Below are 14676 nucleotides of genomic sequence, written 5' to 3' on the forward strand. Positions count from 1 at the left end.
TATCTATCATGTGTGAATCAAAATCAAGTAAGTAAGGGTTACGCAAGTTTTAAGTGCGACGTAAGTGCTACGCAAGCCTGCATGATACTGTTAACATCTAAAAACATTTACCTCAAGACAGATTCACTGCTAGATCTGAGAGGGGATTTTCTGCCAGACTAAAACAGAAAATCTGATCTCAAAATAATCTGATCTCAGTCTTTGGCTCAAAAGGTAGCAGCCATGCAGCAGCTGTAAAACATGTTAGCTATACTTGTCAACAGCAGGCATGAACAAAACATCCTTTAAGTACATGCTTTGGAGGCATTTGCAAAGAGCTGCTCTCTGGGTTGAGTACAACACAAAACAAAATAAAAGGTGATTTTTCTAGCAGAGGTTTTGCTTGTCTGGGGGCCTGCTGAGAAGCAAGTCTGGCAGTTTTTCCCTCAAGGTTTTCCAGCTGTAAGACTGTCACAAATGGGAAGTTTTATCACAAGTCAAGGAAATCAAACTCAATGGAGAATTGACTGATGCTTCCAAGATAAGCACACCTGTAAATAAAACCTTTGAAAGAGGAACAAATGCCAGGGATGGCAGGCTCCTAAGAAAGCACAACCTCAGCTTTTAACACCCTGTCAATCAGCTAATTGCTCTTCCTTGAAATTTCAAATTTAACACCTGCCTTAATTGAGTCAATTATCTGAGTACTGATTTTTTTTTTTTCCTAAAGCTTCTTAGAAGATTGTGCTTTCTGAATGTATTTAAAGATTCTCAAGCTCTCTTGTTTTTGTCTCCAAAGTTCTTGGCAGAGGCCTGTTCTCTGTTAGTGCCTGCTTGTGCCTCCAAGTACCATTGCTACAAGTGATTTCTCCATATTCCTCCGAGCTAATGATTTTTACTTACCCACAAGTAACACAGCTGATGAGGGTGATGTACACCAGGATTAGGAACACTTGTTTGTCAGACAGGCATACCAGTTCCTTCCAGTCCTTGTGGCACATGTTCATCTCTCACTACAGCAAGAGTATCAGGATTTAGTGTTCTAGGCAATCTGTGATGGCTGGAAGAGGGGATCTGTAATAACTTTTTACTCATGAACATACAAAAGGCCTGGGAACACATGCACACACATGTACAGGCCTTGCTTAGCTCTTTCACCTGTGTTTTTATGCATTTCTACATTGTTACAGCATTAAATCCTTTCTTAGTCACATCACTAACCAGACAGGAGTACAACTATGATGTGACAAGGTTCCCAAATAAGTTGCAGTATAGCTGAATCTGAGGTGAACAAACCAAGCAAGTCACGCTAGTACCATTATTAGAATGTATAGCTGATACCAAGATCTGTTCTGTCAAAAAATGTTTAGTATGTTAGTACATGTATGAAGCTCTAATACAGACTTTTTGTATCTTAAATACAAAAGGGGATGTGAAAGATGTACCTGCTGAGATAATATGGGTTGAAGTCCTGAATGGGACTTGTAAGCATGAGGGCGCAGTAGATGCTATCACAGCTCCTTTCTGAGTCTTCAAGGACCCAAATACTTTCCTAAACAAGAAAAAAGCCCCACCACCTGTACTGACATGACATATTAATCACATTTCCAAGAGTATCATTTGCGCCATCGTTTCCTTATAGATAACTAATATGAATACAATGCCGCAGAGTAAAAGAAATCAGCTTTTAAAAACTACCAATTACTGATTGCTAATGTTCCCATAATTTCATGTTCAGATCCTTTCTACGCCATAATCTTAACAGGTTTTGTAATCCTTTGTAAAGGAAGCAGAGTCTTGCCTGGCAGCCAGGGTGAACATTCATTGCTAGTGTGAGCCTCTGCCACCACTTGGGCCCCAGACATACATATTTTATTTCTGAAAAATCCAGGACTTTTACTTACTTAGAATGCTAACACTAGAAGTGGTAACAATCTGCACCTCACATGTCATGCAGACCCCTTAAAAATGTTCATTCCTGTTCAGCTGTAGCAGAGCAGAAGAGCCAGGTCGGACCCTGTTCCAGAAGGGTGAAAAATCAAGTACTTTTCAAGCAGCCAGCAAGTGTTACAAAACAGAGCAAAGCTAAGGGTTATCGGGGAGTGTGTAAGCCTTCCGCTCTAAGCACCAGCCTGGGACAGTATCACCAAAGCGGTTCAGACTAAAGTAACAGCTGCTGATCAGAGCAGCGGCCTTGTGCCAAGCTACCACAGCCGTCTGCGCTGCCTCCGTTTCAGTCTGTCCAGATAAGCACAATGTACATGTGCTAAATGCTAAAAAAGCCCTTCAGGAACTGCGAAAAGCCTCCCCCATTGATTTGGCAAGGCTGCGATCAAAGATAGAAACCAGATTCTGGTTTTTCCTCAGGAACAGCTGCTGATTTGGGGTTGTTTGGGTTTTTTTATTCTTCCAGCAGTGCAAGGCAGACTGAGTATTTTGTCTTTTATAATAGAAATTGAATTTAAGTTAACAGCAAAGGCAGACACCGCAAACTGTTTTTAAAATATTTTAAGCACTTTACAGGTAATCCGCAGGCTATTGTAGACTCACAACATGTTTACTGTTTGCATTTTCAATAATTTCCTAGAAAAATGAATGAAAAATTTGGATAATGCATGTTGCTTATTTGGGCTAGAAATTTCTCAGACAGGAGAAAAATCTGATGTAGTCCACCCTCGCATTATTATTGTTATTATTAAATTAAGGGCAGTAATTCACTTGTTACATGCTTTTAGAAAGGATGGAGTTTTAAATGCCAATTTCTGTAAGTATGCAGCCAGATTTCTCGCTGTAAGAGCACCACAAGTGCTGATGGTCTGCTGCAGTTACTTGAAACACTGCAGTTTCATGGAGATAAATTACTTTATACATACGTGCTGTGGCCTGTCATCCCAAGAAGGGTGTTCTAAGGGCCAGAGAAATTCTTCTCACTTTTCCTAGAAGTGTTTAATGTTGCTGTGTTACCTTTTCCTTCTCTTCTAGTGTTTCTCTGTCATCTGTCCTCTGTCAGGTAAGGACTTTCCTCACTTACTGTACTTGTTCTTAAGGAATATACTGCAGGTTTCCTCAGAGCCAAGGTTTTATCCCTGAAGTTTTAATTAGCTTCAGCGTGACCAGAGCTTTTTATCTAGTAATACTCAACAGACTTACAAGGTACTGTGCAAAAATTTATCATAATAATTCACAGTATCCTTTCTCTTCCACTTTTCACCATAAGGTTTTCTTGCATGCCAGGATTCTAAATAAGAAGATAATAGTTTATTTTTAACAGACAAAATTTGATAACAAACATACCATTTCTTTCAATATGTAAAATGTTTGTAGAACAAAACCTGGAGATTCTATACCTTTTCCTGAGTTTCAGCTACCTACGTTGCTGAAAAATGAGCAAAGAACAATAGCAAATTCAGTTGTGAAGGCCTTTTATCCTGAGAGCAGGGAACTTTCTGAACGCTTAAAAGGAGAAGTAACAAAAGAAGCAACACACTTACTGGAAAACATGCAACCACAACAAAGATCATTCAGAAATTAAGACGACAGATGGATTCATGACCCATGCTGTCACTAAGAATCGGAAGTCAAGGAATTCTGCCAGTAGACAGGGATCGAAAACAGCCTTTCTGGGCATGGTTGCTTTTCATATCACCTCTAGGCCCTACAAGCACTGCCGCAGAGAGGAATTTAATGGAGTTGCTATTGTTGCTCCTTTTTCTAAGGCTGCCTTTTGCTCAGCACGTCAAATTTCAGTTCTGCCTACGCTTTGGTCTGGCTTAAAAGCTCAGCTATGTTTCCTAGCTCAGTGCACCTTATCTGATAAGCAGTATTCGTATACACATCCTTTGAGCCCATGTAGCATGACTTGCCACGCTGCACCCACATAACACACTCCTTTTGCAAAAGCCTGACGAGTTTTGCAGGGACTGATCCACACCACACACCTGCTCTTCCCCACATCCTCTTCAGGTGAAGGACTGAAACAAAATATTACTCCCCCCCCCCCCCCCTTAACCTTATCCTTAGGGTCTCTCCAGCCATCTGCTCTCAACTGCCGCTTCTGGTAAGTCGTGGAGTGCAACACAAAGTAAGTATAGCTCTGAACAACCAAAAAAAGCCATTGAGATGACATGCACCAAAACAGAATATCTTGTTAGGTCTCTGCCTTCAAACTTGTAGTTGTTCCGTTAAACCAGAACATGGACCTGAACCACTTCTTAAAACGGCTTTGACAAAAATCAGACTTGGGCCTTGCCTAGCTTTGAATAGTTCAGATGCAGCAACAGAATATAGCATTTTGTCCAATAACCAGAAAACTGCAAAGAAAATAGTTGCAAAAATACACGTCATCCTTGGGGATAGAAGGACGCGCTGCAATTGCACTACTTAACCCATTTCCTCTACTGAGTTTTTCCTGCGTTCTCCCGTCTGACCGCCCGAGGGCAGCCGGGCTTCACAGGAGGGCCCGCAGCGCAGGAATGCCACCCACCTCCCCCAGACAGCTGCCTCGCAAAACCTTGGTGCGTGAAGTCCGTTTCGAAATTCTGGAGTCACAGCTGTCTTACCTGAGGAGCGTTAGGTAAACAAAACCAAATTCTCAGCATTTAGCCGTTTTCCTCTGAGGTACACAGCTGGGCAGATAAGGCAAGCATAGCAGACCTAACGCTGGGCAAGGACTCAAGAGTGGTATTTTGTATAAAAATGATTTTTTTAAAGGGTAGAAGAATAGAAATCTCATTGTTTCTAAAACGCCTTCAGTTAAGATGCAGCTGTACAATCGTTTTAAAAACTAGCCTCTATGATTCACACGGAAAAGACAACTATTCAGAGGGACTTTGGTCCCACGTTCTACAGCTGTGGAAAGGATGAAACGCCAGCATTCAACGGGCTGTAGATTAGCTCGACTGAGCGCAGATAGCAGAACCTACAGCACCCCCTCTGAACTGACACATCTGTACTGAGGAGGATGAAAGACTCAGGGGCCTATGGCTCTGGACAGACTATGATCCTCTTGGCTGCTCCGTGTTCCTCTGCAACTTAACCACTTGAATTTCTACGATTTAAGCACTGAAAAGCTAATTCAGCAAGAACCAGTACAAGAAGCTGACAGCACAACTGATGGCAAATTCTTAACCCCTGCATTCACAGCCAGCCCACACAGTTCCAGTTTGAACATAATGGCCTCTCTGCAGCCAGAACTGCCAGCCAGGCTGTGGCTACTGCCGCGCTTCCAGCTGTGTGGCGCTGACCCACCTATCTATGTCTGCTCCTTGCATCCATATGCCAACATCAGGCTTCTGTGATGAAACCTTGCTATGGTAAACTCCATCCAGATCATACCATTTTGGGGGCTAAAACAAAAACCCAGAGCACCTGGATTGCGGTCCTACCTCCTACCTTCCTGAAGTAACACTAAAGCTAGGAAAACACTGCCACCGTTGGTAAAGCTTTGGAGTTGACTAGCCCAGATAAGGAACACCAGTCTCAATCTCCCCTCCTTCTTCCTAACTGAAGGCCCACATGATAGTGGAAGATAATAATAATACAGAGATTTCTAAGCTCAAACTCCAAGACAAGTTAGTTTTGTCCCCCAAACCAGAGAAATCAGCAGTAATATGCCCACATGCCTTTCAGTGGGTTGGAACAGAAGATGGCAAACCCAAGGGACACCTAGTGCCTGTAGCTGAAGGGTGAAAACAAGTTTTCCCAGGATGGTATATGGCCAAAGAGGCTTTTCATTATTTACAATTTAATAGCCCCCAGCCCCCGTCAACTCAACACGTCATCATTGGCATCACCCTTTGCAGCTAGACAATGAAAGAACATCCATCCACTCTGACTTCAATCCAGGACTGAGTCAGGTGCCACAACTGATGAACCTTCACCGTCAGAAAGAGGTAAAAATTCCAGAACCAGCACAGTAATTCCCAAACTTGGTTTCAAAATAAACAAGGGGTATGCTACACAGGGTACAGGGATACTCAAGGCACAAGTGATGGATGCAGATTATCCCTAGTCATGGGATTCGATCATATATAAAACAAAGTTGCAGCCTATCTTTTAAATTCATATCACATCAGTGCCATCTCCTCCCATAATATCCAAGCCAGAGATGTTTCTCCTTCACTTTAGTTAATGCAAAACAATCTTCAGAAAAACAACAAACTTCATACCATAACCAGCTAAAATGTGGAAAAAACACAGTCAACAGAATATCCAAGATGATACCTTGGATCTTGACCTGGTAACTCTTGTTGGGAGTTACTATTTTATACTTACATAAACCTTTGCTAGAATTTGGACACAAAGAAAGAAAACAACTCTTTTATAGAAAAAACAATGCCCATTAAAAGAAAAAAACACAGGTTGAAACAGGCTTCAGAAAGCAGTGTGGTTTCCTTATAACAATTTTTGACTTGTTCATCTCTTTCCTTTTTTTTCCTGACACAAGAGCTTGTTTCAGTGATACCAGCATTCAAATTACATGGGGAAGGCCAGAACATCATTTTAAGCTTTCAAGATTTGTGCTTTCCTTTAAACAGTAGCACTGGGAACATTAACTTTAGTTGTTTTACAAATGCATGTAACAAGGTAACTACAGGAGTAGGAACTTTAAGACAATATTCATAGTAAGGTTTTATAGTGAGCTATTTCATTAGCTTTCTGTTTCTTCTAACAGATAATTAAGACACACACAGCAGTCTTGCCCAATTCATGCCCTCTTAGGGGGCTACAACCATACTCATCATGAAAGTCCCCATTTGTAATCCACAAATACACCTAACAAAACCACACATATCGGTCCAACCCCAATCCAGCCAATGAATAGATGTTACACAACAAGCAATGGACCTTTGCTGCTGTTAAAACTGAGAGAAAATGGATGCTACCGAGTTTTATACATAAATGGCTTCTTATTTAAAGACTGCCAACGCTGCTTTGTTTTTTCTCAGATTTGACAGGCTTGGATTCAAAGGTCCCACACTTCTGAGACAGAAGATCCCAACATAAGTGAAATTATCTATGATCTGGAGACTGTGCAGAAATGGACATTCATCCAGACTGAAACGAAACTGGAAATCCAGGAACACAGAACATTCTTCTAAAACAGTTTAATAAAAAAATTGTGAAGTTTCTTGAAAAATTGGAGAAACCCAAAGCATATCGTGTGTGTCACCTTAGTCACAAAGAAACACAATTGTCAAAAAAGATATTTAAGTTTAATACAAATTTTATACAAAGAAAATGTGAAAAAATACTTCCATATGCTAAAAGCAATTATGCTTCACAAATAAGGCCAGCTAGGCTATTTTTGACACAACTGCAATTCACGAATATTCTGTTCTCGCTTTTTTCTTCTAATACTTTTTTCCCTCTAATATGGGTACTAGCTGGAGACTGTACAAACCGCATTCTTTTATAAACAATGGGAGAAATCAACATGACTAAAATGTACAACAGAATGTACTGGAATGATATCATACAATTAATTTTCTCATATACATACATCACCTTTGCTTTGTTCAATGCTTTCGTTTTACACAACATACAAAATGGTACTACAGTATAAGTGTAACAGACAGCATTTTCATGGGTTACTTTCTCTCATACTGTACTGTTTCATGCTTACATAAAAACATAAATTCCATCATATAAATAATACATGCTCTGGCCCAGCATCAAAAGTCATTTGCCCATGTTTCCCGATCCATGTTTTTCTCCACACCTAGTTCTTGTTCCAAGTCCTTTTGGAGGATTTAAAAAAAAAAAAACAAACCGAACTGTGAAGCATAGGAAAAACTTTTCTCAATCTTTGATATCAATGATCAGAAATCATGCTACAACCAACTGGTATTACACTTTCCAACTTTTCTAATATTAGGCTGAATGAAATTTTAACTTATTTTTAACCTGTAAACAACATAAATTTTAACGGTCTGGTCGTTGTAGAAAATAATGTAGAACTTTGTGTATTTCAGGTCCACAGATTGGAAATGTCGTAATTTGCCTAATACAATTAACTGAATAAAGATACCCTTCATCACTTGGTTGCTCAAAGAAATTCTACAAGAGTTTCAAAGTGCAGAAATTTTTTTCAATCCAAATGCAAATCAAGTTGTTCAGATTCTCATGATTGTATTATTTGATGCATAACTGCAGTTTCCCAAGACCAGTTTTCAGTGTTAGCTTGTGATAAGGCTGTTTCAAACCTTCCTTTTCCAACTTCAAACGCTCTTTATAAGTTAAAGTCAATACAAATATAAAAAGGAGATGGTACTCTAACTTTAATGACATCCACAAATTGTACATTATTTACAAAAGAAGCATAGATTTAATATGGATCTTACCTGTCCTCAGCTTTTCTAAGCCAGCGCTAATGCTTTACATTAATGTAGTGTAGTTAATGCTTTGTACACATATACAAAGCTAAAGTCTGAACCTTTGAGGTTAATCCAAAGAACTGTGTTTATTTTTCACATTTCTATTAGATTTATTTATTCCAACAATTGTATGGACTTCTTGTTAGCAGTTAGACTCTTCGTACTTGGACTGGCATTGTGGTCTGAACATATTGAACTCCAGTTCTCATTGCCACTGTCCCAGCAGAAGGACTTACCACTACAGGAATGGTCTGTGGATTAAAACCAAGAGAAACATATCGTTATGTTAAAGGTCACATAAACATGACCACAGAAAGAGAGATCTATTTTCCAGGGGAAATCCAGAATAAGTTTCAAAGTTTTCTGCAAGAATGAATACCTTTATTACCGCAATAGTACCTCATTCCAGGGTAGAAAGTAGTGTATTACTTCCTATAGCCAAGAGTGGTTCTGTATTATTATTACTACTCTATATCTACAGGGACAGGTGGTCCTACAGGTACTGTACACACTCTGTCTGTGCTTGGAGAGTTAGGTTTTCTTAGTTACATCCAGTTATGTATTTTCCCTAAACTAATACATGGGAAGAGGAAAAAGGGCTAAGAAAATCCTTTGTCGTTTGAAAAAGTTTTGACAAATCAAACTGGAGTACAAAAATACCCTTGTTTATAAGTATATTCTTGTTACACATTACTTAAATCTTTTTCCCCAAAAGGAACTTCCCCATGCATTCAGTCTACACAGAAGAGAACAAAGAACATCCATGTGAACAAAAAAGTACTTAAGTTAACTTTTGCACAAATCAATAACAAAAACATCAGCATTATTGGGAACTGTCTTATACACCCTGTAAAAATATTAATATATAATAAACATTTCACTTCCATCATACAGATCATGATTTATAGATCTTGACAAATGATGTTTCAGGACATCTCTATAGGTGGTAATTGATTCTACAGATGCAGAGACAAAGGCACAAGAATGTTAAACAATCTGGTCAAGATCACATCACTCTGGAAGATCTGGAAAAGGATTTATTGAATCTTAAGTCTGTATCTTAACCTTCCTCCAAAAATGTGAGAAAGTCTAGAAATGTCTACACCATACAAACTGCAAGTATGTTTTGATACAATTCCAGTGATGCACAACTGGTGATCAAACAAATGCATCCATTTCAGTTCACAATATTTTGTGGAAGAAACAGGAAGTGAGATTTTGAGGAATCTGAAAGGGATGCACAGATCTTCCCCCTGATGGTAGTGTGACATTCCAAAGAGAACACAGAAGAAGAAATACAAGTTCACTGAAGCCCAATGTTTCCCCACACTGTTTTAAGAAACCACATTAGTGTCTTAATGGTATTCAACAAAGATTGCGAGTATCCCTGCTGAGATGGATTACAGCCTACAGTGTTTATCAGCTCCTTTGTGACACAGTCTATGCCTTCCAGAAGCCTACTCATTCCATTCCCTGGAATGCAAAGACGATGAATTCATATTTTACATTATTTTAACTGCAGAAAGAATAAAAACCAAACATGGAACCAATTTGCTAAATAAATTCAAGATTACTGCCATTTTGTAATGATTTCAGATGTGTATAGAGGGTTCAATGGAAATGGTACCCAGAAGATACACTGGAAGTTGTTCAGAGGAAGAAATTCCTAGTTGGACACCAAGTGCAAATTGAACCCTGAAGAAGCCATTATGTAAGTCACTGTTAGTACTACAGGTGGGGAAATTAAGGTTGCCACAGTCCCCTTTCAAATATACACACACAAATGAAAAAATTAAGTTTCAGTTCTTACAGCGATCGGGATATGGAATGTGTGAGACTCCTTAAATGTGTTAAGATCATTCCCTGAGAGGTAAATTTTCCACCTCTGCCAGTTTTACACATATGTACATTTTGCATACATATTAAACATGCACTAAGGTTTAAAATTATTTAAATTGCACGTGCAGTCATTAGAATACAGAGGTGTCTGTAGCTGTGCAAGACTAATCCAAATGTGTACAAAGTATTAAACATGCACAAATAAAGGTTGAAACCTTTCAGACGTTCCAATTATGCTTTACAGAACTCAAGACACTTTGTATTACAGAAAACCAATGAAGGTAACTGCCATTTTTCTGAATATTACACAAAACCACCTTATGATCTTACAACCTCTCAGCTATTCACAAAAGAGCCTAATGTCTTTGATGTTTGCTATTTGATTTTAAAACACATATAAACCTTGTTGTTATGGTAATTCAGTCCAAGCAACTTAGGGCCAATGCTGCAAAGGTGCACAGTGCTCTCAGTTGAGACAAAATGAGTCGAGATAAAATGCTGCTAGGAATGTGAGAAGTCATGTTCCCCACTAAGCACAATAACATTTGTGTGGAATATAATGGCCATAAAATACTGTATGTATGTGTGCATGTGCATGTATTCATAGACATACACACACAGAGGCCTGTATCCTGCAGCTGGTGGGGGTGTGTTGGGGGGGGGGGGTGCACACACACACATGGGGGGGTGTGCACAAGGAGAGAGAATGACAGAGTAACTTCTATAGCAAGTTAGGCCTCACAATCACAGTGTGATTAAGGTACGCTGTTAAATTAATACATGGTTACTATTCTAAATTATCTAACTGCAGTCAGAAAATTAACTGAAGTTATTTATCCACACATGGGCTTCTCTGTTGAACCCACCACTGAGACTGAGCATGCCGTTCAGTTACCAGTGCAGTATCAGCGTGATTCCTTTTGGTAAGAAGAATGTCAGCTCAGATGCCATGCTGACTCTGAAGTGAGAACTGCAGAGCATGACCAGTTGAAAGAATGGGATATTATGGTGCATAAAATACAAAACTGAACTCACTTCTGTCCCATCTCCTGTGACTGACACTATGGAATTCAAGTGTCCTTGATTATGTCTTTGATGGAAAAAAACAGGTCTGATTCCAATGCTATTTCTCGTAATTTCATAACCCTAATGTGCAAGACTGCATGGGAGATACACTACTGATGGATGCATATTTTCTTTCATAGTTACTGAGATGTTGCAGGAATATCAAGCATAGCTGAGAATTAATTAAATCTCTTTAGGATACCATAGACAAAAAGATATTTAAAAGATATTTAAAATGAATTCTATATATTTACATTGATGTTGCAGTCAAATATATACATGAAACAGACAAATAACTAACATAATAATGTAAAATGGAAGTCTGACTGTCCTCAGTGCCTTTGCTATACTTAATGACAATTTCTGAATCACTGTAATAATGAATGATGAAATGAAAGGTGGAATGTTGCACAGCAAAATAAGACATTTTGCACTGCAAGTTGAGACTATACCAGTGAATTCATATCTTGATAGAACAGCAGATGGAGACAACCCCCCAGAAATACTGAGCAATTTTAATGCCAGGAACAGTACTACTGCAGACTTTAAATGATGATATTGTACTTACAATTGTGGGTTGAGTAGTTGGAATATAGGTGGTGGGCTGCGGTACCTGGACCAGTTTTATAGGCTGGTTGCTTGTCACACCTGTTGCTATCTGCAGAGACAGCACAGGCAACCTCAGTAGAAGTCTCAGCTTTTACATAAATTCCACCTAGTTGTTATTATTATTATAATATGAAATTTATGTTGGATGTTTTGTTTGTGTTAAAAATTTGCATCTTAATGAATTCACAGGTTACTTCTTTGTTAATAAAACAAAATTCAAATTATGAACATGATCAATGTGTACAGCATGATGTTTCAGGTAGAACATCTATGTGAAAGCAATTCCAGATTTGTATAACTGGAATACTCCCTGGCAAAAATTTTTCAGTAATTGATTTTCTTCCATCCCCTATTTCCCCAGTAATTCAAAGGTTGTGCTGCCACAAACAATGCATATGAACATCAACTGAGCCAGAGTTTAACTAACTTCACCAAAGCATTCAGGTGGAACAGCACATCCTTCTTCCCTCTCCAAATCTGTCTCCCAAGTTACTCCCTTAGATGACATGTCAAGTCCAGAGATCTAACACCAGACAGTAGCAAATGTGTCAAGAAATGAACACAGCTCTCTAGCTTACTATGCTTCCCAATTCTATAGGACTATCTCAATGAGACATCATGCTGGAATCACAATACTACAAAATTAGTTTGCTTTTAATATTTTAAAATACAACAAGGCTCCTACTGATGTGGGGGGATCATGTGTAAGGGTTTGAAGGATCAGCCCCCCCATAAACTTTTTCATTTAATAAATCTTGCATGGGCAGAAGAAAAACGATGCTGAAATTGCTAATAGTCAAGCCCTACCTATAAAGCAGAATCTTCTCTATAAACATTTTCTATATATGCAATGTTAAGTCCCTTTTATTAGAGCATTTGCTCATCCTTGCCTACTGAATACTATCAGAGTAGATGCTATGGAGGATTTCGTAACTGCACATTGCTCCGTTAACTGTAGATCCAGGTGAATTGTTGTATCAGTGTTATGGAACATTGTGGTACCCTAGTGGCAGTCTGTTGTGATAAAGTAAGTTGATTTGAATGCAGGTCTTGAGCTTGGCCTCTGAACCCCCAGGCAAGAAGGGCTTGGAAGTGCTGCAGTCAGTATTGCTTATCAGAAGGCAACTTGTATCGAAAGATCCAGACCAGAAGCTACACTGATGGGTCCTGGAGAGAGAGAGAGAAAGAGGTCCAGTCCCCTTTGGCTGGAAGGATGAGTCAAGCCAACACAAGGTTTTAGTGGGAATGAGTGAAGGGGAAAGGGTGTTCCCAGAGGACAGAAGGAGATTTTTTTGCCAAGATGAAGAAAAAAAAAACACAACTCCCTATCTCACTCCCCAAATCACACTCTTTGAAATATGCAAATGGTCATAAATTCCTGGCTGATCCAGGGAAGCCTTTAGGGGTAGGTTTCAGAAAAATCTTACATACTATTTTTGTTTGAAGTGACCACAATGATACTCACTGTAACACTCTCTTTGCTTTTATCAGCTGAACCTTCCTTTTCCTTAGGGGTGCTGGCTGCTTCTGTGGGTGTAGGCTGCACACTTGAACTGGGCTGAGATGATTTATTTAATGTTTCTGTGCTAATTTCAGTATCTGTTTCTTGCTGTGTTGCAGTAGCTAAAATAAAGGAAAAAAGAGAAAGTAGCCACTACTCAGGTGTACCAGTCCACAGTCACTTCTCACAGGCACATCTGCGCCCATACAAATGAAGAATATTCAGTCACTGTGTAATCCACGCACCCTAACCCCCTCAGCTGTGAAACAGGCAACCCAGAGCAAGATTACCTGACTGTGTGCAAGATTTCATATGCTCAGGCCAGTGAGCTTGTTGGCAGGGATAGTCACAGTAGCTAGTATTCCAACAGCAATAAAAAATGGCCTCTTTCTTGCAATTAGCACACCACTGCTTCTTTTTAGTTTCATCCACTGCTTGCTGCTTTTCCAGTTCCAGCTGCTTCTTCACCTCAGCAATCAAACGATCTCGTTCTTGTTCTAGACTCTGACGCATTTCAGCCATTGTCAGTTCTACTCAAAATGCGAAGAAAGATGAGTTTTGCATTATCCACCCCCCAACAGCAAGGTGCAAAACAATAGTTTTCATGAGTTTAAAGACAATATGAAATTAAAACTAACAATCAAAATACTCCCTGAGTTTGGGCATCTCTCTTTCATACCTACTCAGCAAATGAAAGTCTTCCATCTTCTTTTCTTATTCTGGCACCATGGTCTTTACCCTTAACCGTTACCTTCCATTTGCTTAACACTTTAGTTCTCGATGTCCCAGAAAGGATCAGAATCCGGGTGTACTGGGCACAGCATAAACACAACAAGGATGTATGCAGCTGCTGCTATCATACTTTGTCTTTACAAGCCCAAACTTTTGTTCTGCTCCAATATTCCAAAAATACAGAGAATTATATTCCTTCTCTTGTCTCATAAATAAGTATAAGCAAATCATTTGTTCATTATGTCTTGGTTTCTTTACAAAGAAAAATGTGGAAGTTCCAAGAGGGACACTGACAAAGTTGTAAAAACTCATCACTATGTGATTCAAGCTGTACATTTGAGTCTTTCTTCAGGATTGCTCTGAGAGCCACCCACTATTAATGCAGTTATAAATTGATACACCTCAGTCACTATGAGTGACTATGAGTGAAAGAGGGCTTGACAGAATCTTCAAGGAAGTGGGCAAATACAAATAAAGCATTCCAATTCTAGCCATCTTGACTCAGGATGAAACTTTGAGTCATCTGAAAAACTCCGAAGTTGACATACTTTCAAAACACTGATAAAGGTGTTTATT

At 39.2% G+C, this 14676-nt stretch overlaps 1 protein-coding gene across 8 annotated transcripts in view; it reads right to left on the bottom strand.

The window, feature by feature from the left end:
* Nucleotides 1–7058: 7058 nt before the first annotated feature.
* ZMYND8 (zinc finger MYND-type containing 8) overlaps nucleotides 7059–14676 on the bottom strand; it is a 62765-nt gene continuing 55147 nt past the window's right edge. For 3 of the 8 annotated variants that reach the window (XM_075018755.1, XM_075018738.1, XM_075018781.1), the window contains 3 exons: nucleotides 13659–13898; nucleotides 13333–13490; nucleotides 11484–11916 (listed from right to left, as the gene is read on the bottom strand). In XM_075018755.1, the coding sequence (XP_074874856.1) occupies nucleotides 11719–11916; nucleotides 13333–13490; nucleotides 13659–13898 (596 nt within the window). In that variant the 3' untranslated portion in view covers nucleotides 11484–11718. Of the gene's footprint in view, nucleotides 8606–11483; nucleotides 13035–13332; nucleotides 13491–13658; nucleotides 13899–14676 lie in introns of those variants that run through there. The other 5 variants (XM_075018746.1, XR_012648740.1, XR_012648744.1 and 2 more) reach the window with 5 other exon arrangements.

Source organism: Buteo buteo, chromosome 2 (assembly GCF_964188355.1).
Source record: "Buteo buteo chromosome 2, bButBut1.hap1.1, whole genome shotgun sequence".
Lineage (NCBI taxonomy): Eukaryota > Metazoa > Chordata > Aves > Accipitriformes > Accipitridae > Buteo > Buteo buteo.